The sequence below is a fragment of the Perognathus longimembris genome, chromosome 19 (assembly GCF_023159225.1).
Source record: "Perognathus longimembris pacificus isolate PPM17 chromosome 19, ASM2315922v1, whole genome shotgun sequence".
Lineage (NCBI taxonomy): Eukaryota > Metazoa > Chordata > Mammalia > Rodentia > Heteromyidae > Perognathus > Perognathus longimembris.
This window is the reverse complement of record NC_063179.1, coordinates 4,314,150-4,339,166: the sequence shown is the minus strand read 5'-3', so window position 1 is coordinate 4,339,166 and position 25,017 is coordinate 4,314,150. Positions and strand designations below refer to the sequence as shown.

Sequence of the window (25,017 nt, the reverse complement as noted above, 5' to 3'; positions counted from 1 at the left end):
TCTTCTATTATTTTCTATCAAATACCTTCTGCATCCTGACCCTGTAATATGTTTCATGGCAATTAGAGCATTTTTCCATTTCTTTCTTGAGGTTTCTATGCTTACTTTTATAATTAACGCCCATGATCTCTTAAAGATGCAACTCAGCATTTTACACATAGTCGTTTCAGTAATTACTGAAAGGTAACTAGGGGAAGGGATAGGTGGATAGATGAAACCAAGAAACTTATTTTCTTAAGTGTATTGTGCATTCACAGCAAAAAAAAAAAATAGTCATTTAGGCAATAGCCGTAGATCTTTTAGTTTTAAAAGTGTAAATGTTTAAATTAAGATATTTAGGTAAGTATAAATTCTAATGAGGAAAATTCATGGGTAAATAAGAATCCAATTAATCAATCTGAGTTATATAAAGAAAGTCATTTAAATATTATCATTGAATAGAAGTAAAATTAATTTCCCTTATTAAATTTTCCACATGAAGAACATCGGATTTTTAATGGAAAAAAGATGTCGATAAAACATACATGTTTTTCATTTCCCACAACCATTAAATCCAGCATAGACAGCCAAAAAAATACCCAAGTCTTCCAAACATTTCTAAACAATAAAATGAAATATCACAACGACTTTGACCTTAGCTGTGTATTTTGTAAATATATCATTCATGATGTCAGGATCTTAGATTAAATAAATATTCCTACTACTATCTTCTGGGCATGCAATCTTTATTTAAGTTATTAACTGATAAGAAGACAGCTTGTGTAAACTCAAAAGATAAGAGCAAATTTTGAAGACAGTATTTTTTTTTACTAGATGATCTACTGCAGATGGAGTAAAATGATACTCAGAGAAATGTGGGTGCAAGTTAAATCTGGCCTCATTTTACCAGTGAAATAAGTACATTCTGCTCCATGTAGACCTTATGGGAACATCATGTGGTCTATGACTATCAGCACATTCTTGGGAGAAAGGACCATTCCTCCCGTTTCCTTCAGGGGCCATAGTTGAAGAAAGCCCAATGTGTTTGTGCTCTGTGTCTCCAGCCTCCAGTCCTCTATTAAGCAATTACCTCCATGTATTCTGTACAAGCAAACCCAATGCGCAGTTTTGCCCAGCTTTAATTTTATTAACATTCTTTTGCATTGTAGTTATCCTAGTTTTTGAGTACTCCTTATGAGAACTCGTAAGGACACTTGTGCAGTGAATTACAAGCTATCAAGTAGCACATTCGATTCAAGCATTTTCCCTTTAAGTGGAGGGATCGAAATAAAGGGCAAACATCTTTGCTCAAGGTGACCCATTACCATTCCTAGGATTGCTATTTACTTCTTCTTAGGAGTACTTTCCTCTTCTTATCACCAGACATTTGCCAGAAGAAGATGTCTGAATTTTTTACTTCACTATCAGAGTTAAGAATTTAAAGCCATTATAGTGAGAGAATAAAGTAAATAAATGGATCTTCTCACTTGTATATCCATTTATGGAAGCAAAAGTATCTACACATCACAGCCTCTGTAATAAAGGAGATTTCCAGCCACACTCTGATTTTCTTCTCTTGATCTGTCTACAGTGTTGTAAAAAGAAATGCCTAAAATAATGCGGGAATAGGAAAGCCAGCTCCATTTTTATATTCACATATATAAAGTAAGGCATATGCACACACACACACACACACACACACACACACACACACACACACACACTTCCTCAGTAACAGGAATGGCTGTTTGCTTTTCTGCCCTGGAAGGAACCCAGGCTAGCTGGTGGTCGCAGGTGAGGGCCCGGGTTGAGGGGGCGCTGAGATGCCGGGCTCACGGGCTCCCCGGGACCGGCCATGGTGCCCAACCCTAGCAGAAGAAAATGTTGCATCCCTTGCAGGTTTTGCCCTGCCCTGCTCAGTACGGTCTGCCCCTGCCAACCAGGGGTATAACAAAGACTCGTGAGCGCGAGGCATGGAGATACCCAGAGGAGACGCGCTGAACTGGATCGGTTGCAGAGGATAATGGGATTTGCTGGTGACTCGCTATGTAAAAGTTCTATCTCTGTTACAATATTTTCATGGTTTTTTTTTTTAAAACATTTCTGTTGTAACCAATGCACTTTCATGAGTAGTAATTATAGTAGCAAGAAATCAGGGCTGGGGTATTTGTTTCTGGTTTGGTTTGGGGTTTTTTTGTTGTTGTTGTTTTTGTTTTTTTATTTTGGTGGTCCCAGGATTCAAACTCAGGGTTTAGGCTTGTTAGGCACGTATTTAATCACTGAGCTAGGCCCCCAGCGCTTTTTTGCATCTGTCTGTCTGTCTATCTGTCCGTCTGGACCATGACTGTCTAATTTTAGGCTTCCCACAGTAGCTCGGTTGCCAGTCATGTGCCACCACATCCAGCTTCTCCAACTGAGATGGAATATTGTGGACTCTTTTGCCTGACTGGGCCTGGAACCACAAAATCTCTGATCTTCAGCTACCTGTGTTGCTAGGATTACAGGCTTGAGCCACCAGTGCCTCGCTAGGAATATTGTTCAATATCTCTAAATCCTCAGCCTTTCTTCAGAGAAACCGATGTAAACTGAGGTTGCTTTGTAGTACTTTGAGTATCTTTTCACACTCCCTTAACCTCATTTATGCCATGGGAACTCATTTGGGACAGCTGACGCCGTCTATAGCAAAAGCATGTGGGTTGCCAATTGATTTTTGTGTTAGGAGATGATCTTGCCTAACTCCTCATTTGAACCATGTTGAGATGAGTGTCGAATGTTTAAAGGTGGTTTGCTGAGAGCTGGCAAATGGATGACAATCATCCTGGGTAACCGTAATCCCTTTGTACTTTAAAAACAACAACCACCCGGAGGCCGACCTCTCCTCCTCCCATCCCAATGTAACACACAGACTTCTACTGGGGAAGGCAACTGGCTCCCTTTGTGCCCAAAGGCCTGAGCCCGCTGGAGCCATGAGAGTGATTTTAGAGGACATTAGTGAGTAGAGGAGGGTGCACTGCATGCACGCACATGCGTGTGCACACGCACCAGGCTGTAACCTGCACTTGCTGTACTGGCTGGCTGTGTGAGAGGAAATAGCATTGTTGTGCTTTTTTTCAGGTATGTACAATGCTGATTAAAATGGGAGCTGATGATGCACATTTGGTACTTATGAAGCGTTTGTCTACAAATATTGGTTGTATTTAGTCCCACGAAGCAAATACTAATGACATGAAGAAAATTACTCTTAATATTAATAATGTGCACAGGTATGCATTATGCATTCACACACACCGAATGTGAGCAGGTACACATTTGGGTTTGATTTATTAAGGTCTTGTTAAGAATATCAGCATATATATTCATGAGGACATCGACATTAGTTTTCTATCCTTCTAAAGTCTTTGTTTGAGATATTCAGATTAACACTGAGTTCATAAAATGACCTCTGTAGACTCTCCTTTGCAGTTCTCTACCAGTGTTGGGGCTGTCGGTGTGTTGCCTCTTCTGCCTATCTGCTAGGTCTCCACCTAATATGATCACCCATTCTTCTAATTGCTTCAACTCACGAAACACATTTATGTTGTCTTTTACCTGGGCACCAGTGGCTCACACGTGTGATCCTAGCTACTTAGAAGGCCTAGATTAAAGGATAGCGGTTCAAAGCCAGTCCAGGTAGGAAATTTCATGAAACTCTTAACTCTAATTAACCACTAAAAATAGGAAGTGGAGCTCAAGAATGCTAGCCAAGCTCAGGGACAGTCCCCAACACCTGAAATCAAGTCCCAGGACTGGCACAAACAATTTTAAAAAGTGTTTTAATGTTCTGGATTACAGATCTATCATCTATGTCATTTCTGTATGAGTTTTAGTTGACTGATTTTCCTCCTCAGATAAGGTGGTTTGGACCTTTTTTGCCTAACTGATGCTGTTGCATTGACTGTTAATACGTAAGGTTTATCTGATTGTGTGCCATGATACTTATATCTAAAAAATATGCTAGGTTTCGTTTTTCTAGACTATAATTAAGTTATGTAAAACGAGTTTGATCATTTGAATTCTTGCTTTCGATCTTTGGTGCTTGGGCTCAGAGTAGCATTCTGTGTCTCGTGAGTTTCCCCCACTGCCATGGTGGGGAACTTCACTGACTAAGGACGTGAGAGCTCAGAGCTTTTCCCTTCCGCTCTGGGGAGCAAGCGTTGTTTGCTCTGCGTGGCTGATCTCCATTTCTGTGCACTTTCAAGTACTGAAATAGTAGAAAGCATTCTTTTTTCCTACACAGCTCTCTCCTTTCTACCTGTAGCCATTTCCGCCTCCGTCTCCTGCAACTCTCACGTCGTCAGAGGTTGCGTCCCCTCTCCCAGCTGTGGGCCGTGACTCACGTGGACCACTCGATTCTTTCCCATCACGCAGTAGTCCGTGGGCTTCGCAGTCGAATAGCCTAATAACTGTCGTTTCGCACGACTTGTCGTTATTTTCGGTGGAAGTGGGTAATACTGTGTCTGTGGCAACACAGAAGTGCGTAGCAGACTGTACTCTGAGGGCCTGTAATTCTGGCCTCACTACCTTCCTTTACCTGTCTTCCTTCTTAGGTACCACCAAACCACTTTCCAGAACTTACTTCTCTGACAGCCTTCTGGGATCCCACATCTACTGCCCACACATGCCTCCGTACATTGGCCCTCTGCATGCACAATTAAATTACTTTGTTATTTCTTTTATGTAGAATGCCTTTCCAACTCAGCTTGCCAAGCTTAATTACGAAAAGGGAACTTGATATGTGCATATGGAAGCTATCAGTATTCCATAAGAGAATAAATTCGGTTTATCCATTCAGCTATTGATGAAATGACTTTGAGGGCAATTTCCATACTTTCTGCTGAGCATATGGTATCAAAATTCTGCTTGGATTCTTTCCATCCCTCTATTTTACTTTGTAATCTGTAAAATATGAAGTCACTTAGAATTTTCAAAGGAAACCTAAACAGCAAAGCGGGACGCTCCAGCCTACGATCTGAATTCCAAATGCATGCAGACCCCACTGAAATAGGCTAAGCTGTGGCTTGATAAATACAGTGTAACCATCCACTAAGTAAAGAGAGTAACTGTGTTTGGGGTGGGAACATAATATAAAGAGGACAGTGTTCTTGCCCTCCACACACTGTAGACAGCAGAGAGACTTCACTGAAGCGAGAGACTTCTCTCTCACAGAGACGCTTCACTGAAATGCGTGCATTACTTTTGTGAAACAGGCCTGTGGCAGTGTTGAAAGAGAGAGGGGATCACAGAGGTCACACCCGCAGGGCCTGGCAGAGGAGGAAGCTCGGACAATGTGTTTCTTGCTTATGGTGTTTGTTTTTTAATAGATGGTTTTAGAACTGTTGACTGAGATACAGAATCCATGGGGAACATATTGTGAACAATGTTTAACTTGCTATAGCATACATTCTAATCTAATAATTTCCACCAGAATATTATGAATCCCATGTGGAAAATAATGGTAATTAGCTCTCGAAAACTGCTTTCTTAGGAAATCATTTTTCATTACAATTCAATGATATCCTGTTCCCATTCCACTCAAATTTTAGCAGTCACCACGGCAATAAACCAGTAAATTGTGGCCTACACATCTAGCTAAGCCGTCTACGTGGTCACAACTGAGTTGAATTACTTTATAATTTTGGTCATTCCTATAAAGCCGATTGGCCTTGGCACTTTGCACAGTCTCATAATCTGATGTTTCAAGCAAGTGCCTCATAGTCCACCCTTACAAACAGTTGGAAGAAGTCTCAAGTTGCCGCTGTGAGCTGTTTCCGCAAGCGCAGATGCAGATACTGGTGTCTCTGCTCTCTCCTGAGCTGTGATTGGTCTTCGTTCTCCATGAGCTGTGCCCACCACACCCCTGGCACACATAACACTCTGCCCTGCTGATACCAGCACCAGGACACCAACGCAGACGCAGAGCCAGCTTTCAGACACATTTACCACCACTTAGAGATTTTTTTTTTTTAAGTAGCCCTCATCTCCACAGAAAAGAAGAACTGTTGACTGGGGAGATGGCTCAGTGGTAGAGTGCTGGTCTTGATGGGCAAGGCCTGGGTTTACCCCCCAGCAATACACACTGCCCACCTAGAAAGACACAAACGCCTACAAAACAAAAGGAGAGAAGACAGAAACGGAAGAGAAAGCAGTGTCCACAAAGGAGCATCATACAGGATGCTGCCCCAGTGGAAAAGGAAGTTACCTATTTTTCTGGTTTTGGTAGAAGGGAGTTGTGTGCCTCAGGGGGGGAAGGATAGAAGATACTAAATAACAGAAGCAGCCATGATTGCTTTATGTATTTTCTGTTACATTCTTATGATGTTACAAGCATAAAGAAGTACTAACTATTGCTCATTGTAGAAAGTGGAAAAGATACATTGTGAGTAAAGAAATCTAGTGGGACATGGGGAATTTGGCCTAATTGATTAGTTACTTGCTTGCAAGCTTGAGTTCAATCCCCAGTTCTGAAATAAGTAAGTTACTAACACTGGGTGAGAAAATGGAAATAATGGTGAAATGATTGCATTCCACTTCATGTTAGACTGTTGGAACCAACACTTGATTGGTTACTTCGTTTCCTCTACTGAAAACTCACTAATGCAGTATTAGAGAGATAGTTTGTTCAAGGATCAAGCCTCAAAGACACAAAAATAAAAATAAAGAGGGAGGGGATAATTAGATCTCACTTTTTAATAACATTTGGAAATAGACCTAGGATAAAGGAATCCAACACTAGTAAAGGGAACTGGGCAGGAAAGAGTCATCATATAGCTACTGGGGAGGTCTGGTGGTTATGGCTGGTTGCATGGGGAATTCTCCCACTTGGCTTTTGCTATGCTGACTGTGCCTGGTAACCTTTGCTTGGAATGAGAACATAGCCATGCAGAGTCCTGTGAATGCTACCGTCAACGTTTAATTTCTTTTCTCTTACCTTTTTTTTCATCTCTTTGTCCTTATGCTCTGCTTTCTAGGAAATTTCCCTATTAATACCTTCCAAAAGTATTTCTAGGATTTTCATCTCTTTCATCATAGCTTAAAATTTCAAAAGCCCTTGTAATCTTCTGTGTGTTTTTTTTTTCACTTCCTTCAATGTATGCTACTCTCGGTTTCCTGGTTACACTAAATTCTCTAATTTAAATACATTGATGACTTCTGAGGTTTTCCTCATGCCTTCTATAACTTCCAACTTGCTAGTTTCTCTTTGCTAGTTTGTGCCAGTGGCTTTCACAATGGAAGATTCCTTCTGATATGTGGACATTCTTGGTTTTCTACTTCTAGTTAGCGTGGAGGGCTGAAGTGTTTAGTAGGGAAGTCTGAGTCCAAAGGAGGTGTTGACCATGGCATGAAAACTGGTTTGGTTGGTTAAATAAGCAGTGTCTTCTATCTCTACTAAGTTCCCAGGACCCCCCACCCCCACCCCCCACACACACCTGAGGTTAAAAGGGAGGGCTTTGAGAGAGAGGGGAGAAAGGAGATTGTGAAAACCTCTGTCAAGCAAGGGAGGAATGATGGAAAAGGTACTCCATAAAGCATCAGGTGCTATGCTGTCAGGGCGGTACCTGGACATTCCAAACTTCCAATCTGTGCTTGCGAGGTTTAAAAAATATCCATCGTTTTGAAACGATGTGTTATGTTGCCCAAGAACCAGGGTCTGATTCACCCTGATGGATCTTTTAATCGTCTAAAGTCAGCAGCCAACCTTAATGTTAGAATAGCCCAGCCTGGTTGCATCATTGAACTGTAGTCTTCTACAGAAAACGACCGAACTTCGCATCAGACCCACCATCGTCTTCCACTTGAAGTGAAGGGAAGATGATTTTATGGCGTCGTGGTTTTGTTTCTTCCCCGCCACTGTTTTTCCTGTCGGTCTCGTTGTTTCCTGCCGATGCCTTCCACCGACAATGCGTGCAGAGCTTCCAGGCTGAGGCCCCGTTCGATACCCGCGTGCTTTTAATTGTCTCAGGGCGTGACGGTCTAGAGACACTTCCTCTCCCTCGAAGGGGGGAAGCGGCCCCCGAGATGACCCCAGCCGTGCTGTGCATTTGTCTCTCCCAGGAGTACCAGCCGTGTAACACCAACGCGTGTCCCGAGCTGAAGAAGACCACGCCCTGGACGCCCTGGACGCCGGTGAACATCTCCGACAACGGCGGCCACTACGAGCAGCGATTCCGGTACACCTGCAAGGCCCGCCTGGCCGACCCCAACCTGCTGGAGGTCGGGCGGCAGAGGATCGAGATGCGGTACTGCTCCAGCGACGGCACCAGCGGCTGCTCCACCGACGGTGAGCTGCTGCACACACCGTACCCGAAAGGTTACGGAGGAAACGAGGCCCCACGTCCTTCGTGGTTGCTCATGGCATGTCCATCTTTAGAGATAGGACTTCAGGAAGAGGTTCTTGTAAGAATTTCACTCCACTCCACAGCTCCCCTAATTCATCCCAAGGAAATGCTTGAGAGCCCAGAGAGTACACAAGCAGATAGACGCGTTCACAAAGACACGCATGCCTATGAAAATAATGTCTAATTTATAACTTCGATACAGTGAGGGTAACAGCAATGAGTCATAAAACAAAACATTTCTAAAATCTACACTATTGTGAATGCTGTCTCTTCCTGTACGAGTCAGGACAGACAGAAGTTTTGGATCCTGACTGACCACAGGTAGCTGAAACAAGTGGAAATTTAATCAGGAAGGAATTAATAGGAGTTAAAAGGAATTTAATAGGGAAGGAATTCTGTATGGAGATGGTCCTATGAAATCAGCCTTCCAAATAACATGGTGCTAGGGCTGGGAATATGACCTAGTGGTAGAGTGCTTGCCTCTTATACATGAAGCCCTGGGTTCGATTCCTCAGCACCACATATATAGAAAAGGCCAAAGGTTTCGCTGAGGCTCAAGTGGCAGAGTGCTAGCCTTGAGCAAAAAGGAAGCCAGGGACAGTGCTCAGGCCCTGAGTCCAAGCCCCAGGACTGGCAAAAAAAAAAAAAAAGCTACCCAAATAACACGGTGCTTATTGTGGATGCAGAGTAGTTGGAGTCAGAGTCAGAGTTGTTAGAATGAAATAGTATGTGGCAGAGGGATCAGGAGCTTTCCACAGATGCTCCAGCACTAAAATGAAGCTTATTTTTCTTCTTAATCCCCACGATGGGCAAAGGCAGTAGAAGTACATTTCATTGTTCGTAGCAATGAAAGGATCTGTCTAGCAGCAAAGGAACTGGAGCCTGGGTAGAGTATTGGTAAAGCACTCACCTAGGAAGACAAGGCCCTGGGTTCAATCCCCATCACCACTGAATACGCAATAAACACATAAATAAGAGACCAGGCCCTTTGCAATCATTTGAGAATGTAGCTGGGAAATAGTGAAAACACATGAGCTTTATTTCCACCTAAAAATTCACATTTAATGGATCTTTCTTTATTTCATTTACTACATCTGACAGCTAGATTTTACAGTTCACGAGCAGCCGCTGCTATGGCTTCTCCCCATTGGCTCCGCTACTCCAAAACAGGCTAACAACTATTTTATTTCTTGTGTCATGCAAGAAAAAGTAGAAAGGGAATGTGTTCCTATAATTAACTTTATTCTCTTTCCAGGACGTACACATTTTTATCCTTTTCATGCTCAGATATTTATAAAGCTAAAGTAAATATTTATTTTAAATGTTAATAATACAAAGTAAGGAGTGATTTAATACACACGTATAAAGACATTTTCTCTGTTTTGCAAAAGCGTATCATGGACATAGCGCATAAACAAGTCCATTCTCCCTGTCCATGAATGGCAGTGACTAGTAATGATGGTCTTCATCTTTTGGTGTTGATATCTTCAAGCGTCACAGTAGGTCTTGCTTTCTCTTGGCTATGCGAAACGAGGCTGAGCCGAGCCAGTTTGATCTTTATTGATTACAGTGAATTATAGTGATTACTGAAGTGCGCTCATGGCGCGTTTGCTCTGCAGAACGCACTGCCGCACCCCAGCACCCGTGGGTGCGTAAGGGGGCAGCCGGCTGCTCTGCCGCGTGGGGAACTGGGGTCTCGTTTCCCCCCTCGTGGCCACGGGCAGGAATATGCAGAGCTTTCTTGCACCGTGTGGGAGGTGTTTGTTAAAGCGGTGTCACGGTGACCCCCGTTTGAGAAAACTGTTGAATGAGTTTTAATAGTGTAAGCAGGGAGGCATTTTCATCAAAGCAAACACAGAGTCAGTGACTTACGTTAAAACACTCCGAACAGACCTGACACACAGTAAATCCTGAAAGGCTTTTCATGGGACTCCTGTAAAAACAGCTGTATCTACACCCTCCACCCCCTCATGGCTACTCTTACTACTGCATTGGTCCTGGGGGAAACACATTTTGGCATTGAATATGCTGAGACCATGACGACAGACGCATCTGACCTGAGGTTAGGTCACTTAAGTTGAGTGCCAGGGCACGGGGCCTCTAGAGCAGATAGGTATCCTGTGACCACGCCTTCTTTCACACTTGACCGGTGAAAGAACGGGTGTAAGCCATGGCTAAGTTATTTCTCCGTTGTTCTAGATGTATGTCCTCCGGGGAAGCACTATCCTGTGAGATACGAGGGCAGATTTTAGGTAGAATTCCCAAGGAAAATGAGAAAGGTGTATTTCCTTGGGAAGTAGGGAAAAAACTGAACTTCAAATAGAAGACCATTATGTAAGGCTTGCTACTCTCATGGAGTTCATATATGCGTCCTTATTGAGTAGCAACTGCAGGAAAGAAGCTTGAATTACAGGACGTTGTAACTCAACTGCCACATTTTCTGGGCTTTTGAAGTGCAAAACGAGTTCAACTGAATTTGAGAAAGTGATTCTAGACATTACATGTGCAACCTATATGGGGGAAAAGAAGTCAGAAATGAGCTCTAGTGGGGCTGAGGACTCCAGCAGAATAACACTCTGGTCCTTTGGCAGGGCTTTCTGGAGACTTCCTGCGTGCAGGGAGATACTCTGCCCATACTGTCAATGGGGCGTGGTCAGCCTGGACATCCTGGTCCCAGTGCAGCCGGGACTGCAGTAGAGGCATTCGCAACAGGAAGCGAGTTTGCAACAACCCGGAGCCCAAGTATGGGGGAATGCCTTGCTTGGGGCCATCGCTGGAGTACCAAGAATGCAACATACTACCCTGCCCAGGTAAGCGAGCTGTCCCCCCCAAGACAAGTCTAGAAGAGCCAAGCACCTACGGCCTTAGGTGTCCTGAGACTCACTCGGCTTGTGAGTTAGTGTGACTAAAAGGGAAGAAAGAGAGACAGAGCAGGTGACATGACAGAAAATGAGAGAAATTCGGAAAGACACAGGCCTAACAGAGGGGTCCTTGATTCTTACCCCACTCCCCGCCCCCCCCCCCCAGCTACCCGACTTGAAAGAAAGCTCCAAATTATTCCAACCAGTCTTAATTTTTTTATTCAGCCTCTTTTCAAGCCAGAATGTAGCCTTGGTTGTGTAAATGAACACAGTCTGAACATTGTGAGTTCCATAGGCCAGAGCAAAGCCTCTTCCTTGCCTAGGACATTGGAACGAAGACAAGCACAAGTCTAGGCTCGAGTAAATTCATTTTTTTCCTCCTAATTGTAAAAGAATCTGAGCCAGTGTGGGTACGGTGGTCCAGTGACTGGTGAGAGGTTGGTCTACAGGAATGTGGGGTATTCCTGAGATAAACGCCAGCCACATTCCAGAGCTGACGGCCCCCAGACACCTCTGCGCTGGCTCCATCTGACACAATCCCCTCCCAGAGTCACGAGTGTCGCAGGCTTGCTAACGACCCGCTTCTCTCCTGGGGACACAGAATTATGTGTCTCTGCCTTCTTCCTGAAACCTGACTTTAATGCCACTGAGTTCCCAAACAAGCACTGGACATTAAATGAGCTCAATGAGTCCTGGCCTTTGGTCCTCATTGCACTCACAGCTCCTTTCTCTTTCCCTGTTGATATTCTGACCCTTGTCTCTGGAGGCCTCCCCTGCCGCCACTCTGAGTGGGGCCTGACGCTTTCATCACTTTGAGTCCTAGGAGCAAGTAACTCCCTTCTTGAAGGGATGAACATGTGTTTGTTAATGGGTGGATGGTAGAGTGGATGCCTGGATATATGGATGGGTAGATGAATGGGTGGATGGGTGAGGGGATAGATGGGTGGGTGGGTGGGTGGGTGGATGAATGGGTGAGTGGATGGATGAATAGGTGGGTGGATGGGTGGGTGAGTGGATGGATGAATAGGTGGGTGGATGGGTGGGTGGGTGGATGGATGAGTAGATGGATGGAAGTATGGATGGGTAGGTGGGTGGCTATGCGATTGATATATGGATAGAAGATAGTGGGTGGGTGAACACGTAGATAATACAGGAAACAGTTCCCAGTTTTGCATCAGAGCTTTGCAATCCTGCCGCTAACTGTACATCTGTGCCACTCCTACTGGAACATCTCTTCTTGAACTTCTGCAGCCTCGGGAGACTTCTCTCCCCGCCCCGTTTTCCCAGCCTAAGCGAATGCCAAAGGCTGGGAAAGGTCAGTGAGCTGTTCTTTCCCACAGCCTCAGTGGAAGGATTCCTCCCCCGGGTTCTTGGAGAGCGCTGTGGGCGACAGCGCCGATGAGAGTCACCCAGTAAGGAAAGGCATTGTGGGAGCGCCGGGCCTCCACCCCCACCTCCCCAGCCTCCAGACCAGGGAAGCGGGGCTTCGCTGCTGCCCTGGTCTCTGCGTGCAGAGTCCGTGTTCACCTCTCAGTCACTCGGTGAGCCTTATCCGGGGGCAGCGTTTATTTTAGTTGACATTCTGACCCAGGCACAATCATGTGTACATGACCTGAATATCCTGAAATAGCTCTGTTCCCGTTTCCCTTCCAAAGCAAAGATTCCACCGTGGTGGGGAATGGTTCAGCAATTATTCAGAATGGCTCCTACTGCTTTCCGTGAGGGAGCGGACAAATTTAAGGTTGGATGGCGCAGAGGTCAGCTCTTCCAACTCCTAAAAATATGCAAAAATACTACTCATCAAGGAGGGGCGAGGAGCCCCCCAGCGGCAGGCCGGGCGGTGCCACCTCAGGGGACCTCAGGGGACGGGCTGCGGGGCTATTTTTACCACATTTAGGTCATTCTCTTCGCTACAAATTAACTCCTGTTTAACCCTATTTGGTTCCCCGTGGGTAAGTACAAAGGGACATGGTAGATTTTTGTTAAATAAGCTGTTTAATCGAACAGTGAAAAATACCATCTTCACTTTCATGTGTATGAAAACTGTAAGTCAAGACTGAACCAAAACGACCATCTCTTTACCCTCTGAGGCGAGAGGACTAGTACCCTCTCCTCAGTTACCTCCAACAGTGATAAACCAGTGACTCGCTCTTATTCTCCTTTCCTTTGGCCTAAAAATGGCTGGAATTGTGTGAACCCCCGAATGCGTAATTGGCCTGCTTCTGTGTTCAGCCTTTCCCCACTTCATCCTGGGGACTCCCTTACTCCCTGGCCTGTCTTCTCTGTGCCGTGAGTCACTCATTTCTAGAACATGCCTCAAGGGAGTTGTGAGGATAAAAGGAATTCTGCGTCCCGTGTTACTGTGGTGGTGGTGGTTGCGCTCGCCTTATCCCTTCCTTCGTGTGCGACCCTTGGCCAGTGGCTCGGGCTTGTTCTGTTTCCTTCTCCCCCACAATGATGTCTACGAGTCCTCCCATAGTGAGAACAGTCTCATTAAGCTTTGTGCTCTGTCATTTTCACTTTAGAAATCCACTGTCCTTGCTGACATGAGCTGATACTACATTGTTCAATATCCTCCCCCCGGTACAACCCACCACCACCCTCATCTCCAGAATCACTGCGCCAAAATGTGGTTTGAACCCTAACACACAAGGACACATCTGAAAAGGAAGACAGGTTTACAACAGATCTGTTGCCGCTACAGCCCCACAGGGCTGGCTCCGAGTGTGAGCAAGTGCTTGAAATTCCCCTTTGAGTTCCCTTGTGCCTAGAACCGTGTGTTTAATACACTCCTGGAGACAATGGAATCAAAACTGGTAAGTCTCCAGCGTGAGCAGCAGGCAGCTTCTGCTCCAAGTGCTCACACTCAGAACAAGAGCTCTCAGTACCTAGAGGGAGGGTTTCAGACAGGATGAGATGTGAATGGCCGGAAGGACTAGCTGGAATCTAGATAAGAATAAATACTGCTTGAGATATCACAAAATAGATTATGTAAACCAACCTCTTCATATGAAATCATTACAATGTGCGTGATTTTTTGAAATGCTTTGAATAAGCAATTAATCTTTTAGGATTTTTTGTATACACCAGGGTAAGTTTAATCGTTGCAAGAAAATAAATGAAACTGGAGATTGTTAAGTGAAATAAGCCAGAGTGAGAAAGGCAAATACTTTGACTCCTCATCCATATTCAGCATGTAGACCTCTCCCCACAAATGGATGGGGGAGTTGAATCTGATTGAAGTACTTCTTACACATGTATGAAAGAAGAATGAGACCCATCAAAATTTGTCTAAAAGTCAGAAAGATGGGATAAAAAAAAGTAGCAGCAGTCATTAATTGAATGCACATAGGGAAATATCACATATAGAAACATCACAACGAAATCCCTTTTTCCAATCCCTATATGTGAATATAAGGGTATTTAACATGAGACCTACTATCTGAACAATCTCCCGGTGCAACATCCCTGCCCTTGGAAACCAAGGTTTCCTTTTCTTTTTGTTTCTATAAGAAACATAGAAATAAGCCAGGCACCCGTGGCTCACACCTGTAATCCTAGCTACTGAGGAGGCTGAGATTTAAGTATTGTGGTTCTAAGCCAGCCTGCGCAGAAAGTCTGTGAGACTCTTATCTCCAGTAAATCATCAGAAACTGGAAGTGGCGCTATGGCTCAAATTGCTGGAGCCCTAGTCTTCAGTGAAAAAGCACAGAGCACCCTGAGTTCAAGTCCCATGACTGACATAAAGAAAAAGAAATAGAGGAACATAGCATATTTCATATGCTCTATACAAGTAGTCTTATGCAGTACGTACCTTTTTCTATCCAGTCATGTGGCTGGCACATTTCCCTCAGCCTCGTATGGCCCAGATGCATCCCTGTTGTTGCATATGACAGATCAAATTTTCCTTTCCATTCACATTGACATTTCTAATCTTTCCATGTATTAGATGTTGTAGGCAGTGCTGTAATCAACTTGGTTTTGCTGATAGGTTTTAGAGATCCTAATGTTTTTATTGTTGTTTGTGTAGCCTGAATTGAGACTGAGGGATCATATTGCCACATTTTAATTTCTGAAGAACATTCATAGTGTTTTCCTTATCAGCCAGGCCATTTTCACAGCCCCCCAGCAGTGCCCAGGACTACATTTCTCCATATCCATGCCAACACCCCTTTGTTCTTAGCTACTATCGCACATAGTAAATGGTATCTCACCATGATTTTGGTTTTCTCTTCCCTCAGGATTAATGGTACTGTACCTCTCTTCATATGCCTGCTGGTCATTGATCTTTGAACTATTCATGTAATGCAAAAGCCAGGCATTTTCGGGACATGTGATTGGCTGTAAGTCAGGCTAAAGGACACGTGCAACCTCTACCCTGGACCGGCTTACGTGCCTCAGCCATCGGAGCTCTGTTACATCTGGTTTCCTAAGTCACTGAGGCTTTGCCTTAAGCCACAGGATGGGTCAGGATAGCCCACTAGAGCCCAGGCTTCAACCCAGGCTCTAGACAGAAAACACAACTGCCAGAAAGCATGAATAAGATTGGTAGGAGAAAGGAACTTGAACACTCCTGCCTTCTTATTGCTGCTATTCCAAACAGTGTCAGATATTTGATTGATACTTGCATTTTAATATGCCTCATCAAGTATTAGAAAACTGCTAAATTATTTTTTTTTAATTTTTATAAACCATTACATTACAAAACTTCCAGTTAGCTGGCAAAATCATTTTAACTGTGTTCAAATATATTTGTTTTGAATTTACTTATAAAAATAATGTCATAAAAATGAGGTCTTTACTCATGTTTCTAAAAATTTGATCGTACTTCTCAAAAATGCCTATAGGTAAAGAGAAATAGTACTCTGTAAAGATGCATAACATATGTCATGGTGGATGTAAGAAAATACAGTGTAGATTTCTCTACCCCAAATCAACTTCCACCCTGAATTATTATAGTAATTCCACTTGTGATTGTTTCTATTTGTTTAGGAAAATGAGAAAACAAAATATGACACTATCTACGTATGGTAATGGTGAATCTGTCATCAGCTTTTAATTTGGTTTTCCATGAGTGTGATTGTTTTGCATCCTACTAGGAACTCATTTTATCTTGCCTGTAAAAAGTCAGGGACTGGAGTTCACCAGTGTCAGGGAAGGGCTGGGGAAACAGAGGCAGGCTTGGTCAGAGGCTGACCAAACAGCAGGCCATGTCTGACATTGTCAAATGTGAGTTCTCTGTTTTAGGGTTAAAATGTGAGTTCTCTATATTTTAGAAATATATGCTAATGCAGGAGTGAACACCAAATCCCCCCCCCCCCCTCAGATCTAGGTGGGCCTGGCAGCTCTGAGTGAGGTGAGCGCCCAGTCTAGGGGAGACAGGAGCTGATGTGAGCAGACAGAGACGCGTGCAGGCGTATGGACAGCTATGGGAAAGTGTGGCCAGGGAATTACATCTTCCTAAACTTCACATTGCACCGTGACATGCTTAATGTCCAACGTGAGCTCTGATTTCCTGTGCCATAAAGTCTGTATGATTAAACTTGTTTTTGTTGTTTAGTGCCTGAACTTCCAAGGCATCCTTCCCAGTTAACCTCTTACGGGGATTGTTCGCTATTGTCTTCTCTACCATCAGGGAACAAGCCAGAGAGGAGGAACTAGAAAGGAAGATGTGGTCGTAGTTTCTCCTTAATTAGTGTGTAATATGAGTCACGGTCCTTTTCAGGACCTAGATATTTTGTATGCCATGAATCACCCCCCTCTGTCATCCTCATGCTTTCCTGTTATATGTTGGCAAATTTCTGAAAGACAGAAGCAAGAAAACGAAGGTAGGGAGAAATTGTGCAAACGGCGTCCCTCGTGGGAAGAGCTCAGCTTCGTCAGGATGGGTACCAAGGCTTTCTGTCACCCAGAATCTGCCCGTAGCTGTGTCAGACTGGTCAGCTTCGTCAGCATTGGGCTTCAGAAGTGTGTGCCTTGTGTCCCCTTCCAGTGGACGGTATGTGGTCCTGCTGGTCATCCTGGTCAAAATGCTCAGCCACGTGTGGTGGGGGACACTTCATGAGGACCCGCTCCTGCACGAACCCGGCGCCGGCCTACGGAGGGGACATCTGCCTGGGACTGCACACCGAAGAGGCGCTGTGTAACACACAGCCCTGCCCAGGTGAGCAGCGCTTCAGTGACTGCATGACCACATCGTTTACTATACCGCAAGCAAGACTTCGTTGTTCGTGTTCTCCCATGCACGTGAATGAGTTCACGCCCCTGAGGGAACCCAGCAAACCTCCCACTGCTGGGAGGAAGTGTTCTTTTGAGTGCTCATCCTTTGGCTTTGCCCTAGGACTTGTGGGTTGACCTCCTGCTCTTTTGTCACTAGGCTGGGGATAAAATGAATTCTGCCCCATACCTTTGAAATATCACGGTGCAAGTTGTTTTGTAGCTGAGGAGAAAGTGTTTTTTATCTTCCCTGTTAGACTTCTCATTAGCACACACTTCTCTTGCCTGAGCATGGTGGTTTGTGGGACATGTTTGGGAATTTTCCAGAAAACCATTTGGGACTGCTTTTTGGCTGAGAACACTGCCTGGTGAGAAACTGTCTGCATTGATGATTTCTGCTAGGTCTCATGGATGAGCTCGTGGAGCTCTACATTAATCCTAGTGTTATAGTTACTTTAGAATATACTTCGGAATATTTAGAATACTTTAGAAGTATTTAGAATACTTATTCTAAGCACTTCATACCTGATCAAAACATCCTAACATTCAGTTCATCCTTATGGGGCTTTAAGGGGGGTGGTGGAAGGGGGTTGTTTGTTTGTTTTTGCCAGTCCCAGGATTTGAACTCAGAGCCTGGGCATTGTCCTTGAGCCTTTTTGTACTCAAGGCTAGTGCTCTACCACTTGAGCCACAGTACCACTTCTGGCCTTTTCTGAGTACTTTATTGGAGATGAGAGTCTCAAAGCCTTTCCTGCCTGGACTGGCTTCAAAACACTATCATCAGATCTCAGCCTCCTGAGTAGCGAGGATTACAGGCGTGAGCCACCGGAGCCCTGGCTTATCCTTGTATTTTTACTGGATTGTTCAGAAGATATGAATACATCATATTTATGCACAGAACCATGGAAAAGCTACTGTGTGTATATGTATATGTGTGTATATACATACATACTCAGATACAGAGATCTACATACATACATATATACATACATTCATACATCTCTCTCCATATATATAACTTGACAGTGCTTCCAAGCTGGTAACAGTCTTGCCCTCCCCCTGCCCCTCTGGTCACTGCAGAGAGCTGGTCCGCTTGGTCTGACTGGTCGGCGTGTGACGCCTCTGGCATCCAGATCCGAGCCCGCCACTGTATCCTTCTGTTCCCTGTGGGCAGCCAGTGTTCCGGAAATACCACGGAGAGCCGGCCATGCGTTTTTGACTCTAATTTCATCCCAGGTGAGGGCAGAGATGTTCATCGGGGTGAACAGAATCATCCTAACATTAGAAAGAATGGCTCATAGGTCAGAGATTTATCGCTTCTCTGGGGCTGTGTTGGGTAGAGTAGAGATGATTAAATCAACTCTTGCGGTTTCAAGGTGGTTAAAGTACAGATTTATAGAGAACCACAGGCTTGAAATCTAGCTCGTGAGTTTAAGACTTTTATAAAGACCGTGTTCTCCATGTTTATTGACTGCGTTAGAATAGTCCAAATATTTTATTCAAAATGCAAGTCGATTATTTGGTTATTTGGTCTTAAGTTACATGCTTTGGCAATGCTGTGTGTTCTCAATTTTATGGAGAAGAAAGGTCATTCTTTTCAGGTAACCTTTAGTCAGTCTGGGAAAATGAATGCCTATCATGATTTCACCTTGGAGAATAAATTAGACTTCCTGCCACAGGGTTTTCAGTGTGAGATTGGTATCCAGTTTATGTGGGGGGGGGGGGAGGCTGATCACCCCTTATATTCTCCCAGAAGACAGGTGCTTTGGACATATATAAATCATTTTCCACCACCTGCTGTGCTCCCAGGGACTATGTTGTATTGTAGACCACAGTGATGACCAAACTCTTACCAAAGATGACAGGGTTTGGTTCTACCAGCCAAATTTCCCTCACTTTGTGGGAAACATGGTAATACGTAGAGAAAACAACTGGCTATATAGCCTTGTAAGGCACTTCTGCCATGTGTGGTATGGAACTATAAAAGTGTTTTACATATAGTCCTAATTTTAATTACTGAAAAGTCAGTACAGGAGAGCATTATATATCTAGACCTCTGAAATACTACATCTCTTGGGTTACAGTGCTTTGAGGACCTGCCCTGTCACCGGTCTCTTGGTTCTGTATTTCACATATAATGTGATAAGAGGCAAATGGACTCCTGAGTAGTAACTTTGCTAAGACTGTTTCCTATGAGCTATGGTAAACTGCTCCCTACATTTTTTTGCTCTGCAAGGAATGTGACAGCACTGGCTTTTATGAAAATAGAATAAAATAAAACTCACGCCAGAACATCGTTAGGGTTCCTCAAGCAAATAACATATGGAGAAACAGAAAGCGAGCCAGTGCCCTGGTTTCAACCTCAGAGGCCCCCGCCACCACCACCCCCCCCCCGTCGTGCTTTCTTTTTGACATTAAGTTCTCTTCCCTTCCTCACCCAGATGACTTAGTAAGATCCATCTCAGGTTGATTAAAACAAATGAAAATACCTATTTTTAATAATACATTAGTGTTTGGCTCTTGGACTCCTAGTAGATTTCACATTTCCTAGACATTTTGTGGGTGAGGTATCTGGCAGCCTTCCTCTTCAATATTCTTTCTGTATTGTGATTGGACTGTTGTTTCCCCAGAAGTTTCGGTGGCCAGATCCAGCAGCGTAGAAGAGAAAAGGTGTGGAGGTAAGCTGCTGCTTCTTGTCGATTTCTTACCAGAATTCTTGTAGATTTCAGCCATTTTTCTTTCCTCTGTTTTGTTTGTTCTGTGTGTACTGCAGTCCACAGCTCTTTCCGTAACAGCCTTGGATTCAGAGAAGGGTTTTGGAACTGCTCATCATTTTCAGATTCCAGAGCAATGATTTGAGGCTGGTGCTTATGTGTTACATAATCTCTATACATTCCGGGCTGTTGCCGGAACCAACCTCTTTAATGACGGTGCCATGAGACATGGAGAAAATGGGATTCTGGGCCATAGTGTCAGTCGGCTCAGCCCACGCTGTGTGGCCACAGGAGTGGCGGGAGCCTCCCCACTTCTCGGGATTGTGCCGTTAGGAGTTGTGGGAAATGCTCTGGGAGCCTCCATTTTGTCTGCTCAGGTAGATGGATACCGTGAGGGTCCACACGCACCATTCCTACGGGCATCTGGGTGGGATCCTGGAAGCGAGAAACAGCCAGAAGAGCACTAGAGACGGGCCAGGTAGGAATCCTCAGGGAAGTCTGTGTCAGTCCACAGCAGTCCCGGCTGGGTCAGCGATGTCTGCTTCCTGGAGCTGGCACGGGAGGAATAGAGCGGTGCATTGCCTTCCTCAGGAAGGACAAGATAGACCTGGGAGGCGGGCTCTCCCAGCTGGTGCTTCAGCCGAGCTGACTGGCCGCCCGTGCTAGCTACCTTCCTCGTTTCCCAGGCTGGAGGCACCGTGCAAAGCCCTTTCATGTCTTAGAAGACTGTTTTTGCTGTCAGAACCACCTGTGCAGTGTGGCTACCCAAACCAGACCCAGCCTTGGGGATGCTATCGACTAATCCACAGAAAGTTTAATTACTCTGTGTTCTTCGGAATGGATTGTTTTAGGTTTTTAAGCTTCCGACATTGACATTCCAGCATAAGCAAGTAAGAGATGAAATAGACTGTAATAAAGGGCTAAGAGGTGAAAACAAGTAATTACCTGGCACCGATGATAGGGGATATGTAGGAAGATAACACAGGTGTTTTCTCAGCTTGCCGAAAAAAAGAATCAACAAAACTTGGTAGGAAAAATAAATAAATCATTCGGTGGGACTAACTGGGTTGTTGGTCTTTATTCCACTTTTTTTTTTATTTTTATTTATTTATTTTTTTTTTTTGGCCAGTCCTGTGGCTTGGACTCAGGGCCTGAGCACTGTCCCTGGCTTCTTTTTGCTCAAGGCTAGCACTCTGCCACTTGAGCCACAGCGCCACTTCTGGCCATTTTCTGTATATGTGGTGCTGGGGAATTGAACCCAGGGCCTCATGTATACAAGGCAGGCACTCTTGCCACTAGGCCATATTCCCAGCCCCTTTATTCCACTTTTATTGACCACAAACAAAAAAACAGCAGCATGGGAAGTGGGGGGAAGCAAATTCAAAAGCAAAAGGCACAGTAAAGCAGATTCATAAGAGATTTAATAGGTACTATTTATCCCTCTGCAAAAAAAAATATGCTCCTGTTGAGTTTTCTCAACTTAGCTATTTTTAGTTGCAGGAGACACAAAGCCTACGTTATTATCATAAAGATGTCAGCCGCCCCAGCCTTCCCAGGCCCCCATGGGAGTGATTCATTTAACCATTGACAAAGTGTCTGCATACGGACACCGCCATACATCTTGCGTGTGTTGTCATGAAATATGAGTTATCAGTGCAGTGGAAAGTATTTTTTATCGCTGTGTGGCACTGACCCTGGGGAGATCTAAGCGCGAAAGCACAAATAAATGAGAAGCCCGGTGAAATCAGCACTTGCTTATCTTAAGCCCAGCTTCAGTGTGTGCCACGGTAAAATATCCAAAAACATCCTGGAGCCCAGGTACTTCATCCTGACAGTTCTCCATCAACAGAGGCCCCGTGGGCACAACCTGGAAAGGAAAGGCCAGCGGTCAGTGAGGCAGGTCCTCCCGCGGTCTTGGTGTCACTGACTCAGCTCGGGGTGGAAGAGTGAACTACTCTGTCCCCGCGCTACTCAGCGTGGAATGCCCGGGACGTCTGTGCTGCCAGCCGCCCCATCTCTTTGCAGCGCTGACAAGGCGACGGGGGCTCCCACTCGTGAGAAGGTGGCTCAGTTCGCTGTGTCCCCTCAGACCAGCAGGGAGGGAGGTCCTGGTGTGTGCTGGCCTTCTGATGAGTAGTAACCTAATGACTGTAGCACCACCTCAGAGCCAAGCTGGCGCTGGTGGCTGGCGTTCCTAAGGGCTAGGGATGAGCACAAGGATGCTGGAGCGCAGGCAGAGCAGCTTTGAACCCCCAGGGAGAGGCCATGGTGGCCGAGACGCCAGCACTCCGTGCGCTTCTGGGTTCTCCTCTCCTGCAGCCTGCATGCTTTTTACTCCATGACCATGCAGACTCGTCTACCATCTGTTCCCGGGGCCCAGCAGGCATCTCCAGAGACACACTCAGCCGAGAGTTGATAGACCACGGTAGGGCTTTTCCCAACATGCCCCCCCCCAAGGTGTACGGAGGGGATACCCGGGGGAAAGCTGGGTGACCCCCAGATGTGCTGTGGCCCAGAGACCGGTAGCCACAGGCCGCTGGTCACATGATGCTATTGCGATCTATAGGTGAGGCACGCCTCGCTTTCTGGGCTTCACTGGGCTCAGCTCTGAGCCTGGACCACGTGCTGCTATCCGGATAGGCTCAGGGCATTGGCTGGGGCGTTTCTGGCACGCAGAAGCCCGTGCTCGTCACTGTGGCTGCTCGGGTGTCACACACCAAGGCCGCCCAGCTGCCAAGACCACCCAAGGCGCCAGGCAGGTCTTACCAGGACTTGTACCACCGAAGCCACTCCTGTGTTGGAGTTGTAAGGCTCAGGCAACTCATTCTGTTTTGGATATTTTATTCTCATGGAAAATAACTCGAATAGAAAAGTAATACGCCAAAAGAGGATCATCTCGTGGCTACTGAAAAGACCACGCTTTATTTCTAGAGCAAAACCCTTCTACTTCTCTGGAACAAGCCATTTTCTTCATGAAATCACACACATGCGACTCAAAGCACAGGGCCCCGTGCAGAGAGCACGCGCAGCGTGTGGTCTTGAGGGTCGTGAGGAAGGCCCAGCGTGAGAGGAGCCACCGTGGGGAAGGAAGGCGGGCTTGGGACCAAGTTTGTGATACTGCACAACACTCCTGTGGAAAGTGGAATGGGTGCCGTCAGGATGCATGTAAATGGGAAATATTTTAAACAAAATGAAATGATAAAAAAAAAAAAAAGAGAGAGCGAGGAGTCATCCATAAGGGAGCCCTTGTGGTGTGCGGGAACCGGAGAAAGGCGCTAGGTTCTTCCTCCGTCCTGGTGCACACCTGTTGGATGGAGGGCAGCTCAGCTGCTAAGGGACCCGAATCCACTGCCGCAGGGGAACCCTGTAGGACCGATCACGATGCTCTTGAAACACAAGAACAAGGACACCCACCTTCAAAGAAACTCCTCCGCGAGTGTAGAGAGGTGTAAAGACGCAGCGGGGAGACCCGCAACCCACGCGCGCGTGCTGCTCGGGTGCGCAGTGCTCACGGTGGGGAGACTCCTTTGTGGCCGTGGCATTTCCCACGAGCCGCTGGGCCTGGTGGAGTCGTTCGCTCAGGCGTCCGCGCAGGCTTCTCAGTTGCTCTTGCTTTTGGCCCCCGGTGCCTCGAGCCGCTAGGCAGCGTGTTCTTCTTTTCAAGCGTGTTCTCGCTTTGCTCCCGCCCCCAGAGTTCAACATGTTCCACATGATCGCCGTGGGGCTCAGCAGCTCGGTCCTCGGCTGCCTCCTCACGCTGCTCGTCTACACCTACTGCCAGCGGTACCAGCAGCAGTCCCACGATGCCACGGTCATCCACCCCGTCTCCCCCGCCCCGCTCAACACCAGCATCACCAACCACATCAACAAACTGGACAAGTACGACTCGGTGGAGGCCATCAAGGTAAAAGGATGGGCAGCCAGGGGCTCTAGGCAGATAGCACGGCAGAGAAGGCGGGGGGGACCTGGAGCCCAGTGGCGGCAGTGGCAGCACTGGTAACGGAGCTGGAGACACACGAAGGGGTCCCTTCTGTGGATAACTCCGTTTCCCCTTCTGCTTTGCCTGTGTGAGAACATAGCATCTACGGGGAATGTGCGTGAAGAAAGGGACATGCAGTAGCAACAAATTAAACATGGGAAGGTTGCCTCATGCATGATTTCTGAATCCGGAGGGATCTTACGACAGAAAGGGGTCCCCGGTGACGGAGCTGTGTCCAGCCGGCAATCAGGAGGACATGAGAGCCGGCCACATTGCTTTCAGAAAGGCGACCACACTTTGTGGTTCACATGGGTCTACCAGCGCACGCACTGTTACCCAAGCAGACAGCAGCCGCTGCTCTTCCTGAGCCTCCAGAACAGGCCGGGGATGGCGCTAGAGTCTGCACTCTTCTTACCCACATAGGTGAGCTAGAACGCCAGCACAGGGTCCTCGCACTGGGAGTCCAGCACCCAGGCTCCGCGTGGTCTCCTTACGTAAGGCAGCAGAAGACAACAAAAACTAGCCCGTGTTTCTACTTAACATCCAAGATCTCTTGGAAGCTTATTGGAAATATTGCTTCTGTGGCAGGGTATATTAGTTCACATCTGCAGTCTTTGTTACTGTAGAGGCAGTTCAAGGCCAGCCCATCACAAAGTTCATGAGATTCCATCCATCTCAGCTGGATCTGGTACAGTTACCCCCGGATACATGGGGAGCATACATGAGAAGACTGTGGTCCACACCAGCATAAACACAAGACGGGGGGGGGGGGGGGGGGCGGGGAACGGGGTGTGGCATTGCTCAGGTGTCTTCCTGGCAAGTCCAGAGTACTGAGTTTGAACCCAGTTATTCCCTGCAAACATGAAAGCATTCATGAAGGCAAAAAAGTGTAA

At 45.9% G+C, this 25,017-nt stretch overlaps 1 protein-coding gene and 1 long non-coding RNA gene across 3 annotated transcripts in view; one reads left to right on the top strand and one right to left on the bottom strand.

The window, feature by feature from the left end:
* The window catches only part of Sema5a (semaphorin 5A), a 371,169-nt gene that overhangs the window by 339,959 nt on the left and 6,193 nt on the right, over positions 1 to 25,017 (top strand). Inside the window, exons 17-22 of one of the 2 annotated variants that reach the window (XM_048368447.1) lie at positions 8,071 to 8,296; positions 10,946 to 11,164; positions 17,208 to 17,378; positions 18,512 to 18,667; positions 20,065 to 20,109; positions 23,838 to 24,049. In XM_048368447.1, the coding sequence (XP_048224404.1) occupies positions 8,071 to 8,296; positions 10,946 to 11,164; positions 17,208 to 17,378; positions 18,512 to 18,667; positions 20,065 to 20,109; positions 23,838 to 24,049 (1,029 nt within the window). Of the gene's footprint in view, positions 1 to 8,070; positions 8,297 to 10,945; positions 11,165 to 17,207; positions 17,379 to 18,511; positions 18,668 to 20,061; positions 20,110 to 23,837; positions 24,050 to 25,017 lie in introns of both variants that reach the window. The other variant, XM_048368446.1, reaches the window with a different exon arrangement.
* LOC125367754 overlaps positions 594 to 25,017 on the bottom strand; it is a 31,013-nt gene continuing 6,589 nt past the window's right edge. The window contains exon 3 of the long non-coding RNA XR_007214144.1: positions 594 to 1,702. This is a non-coding gene — a long non-coding RNA (uncharacterized LOC125367754). The remainder of the gene's footprint in view (positions 1,703 to 25,017) is intronic.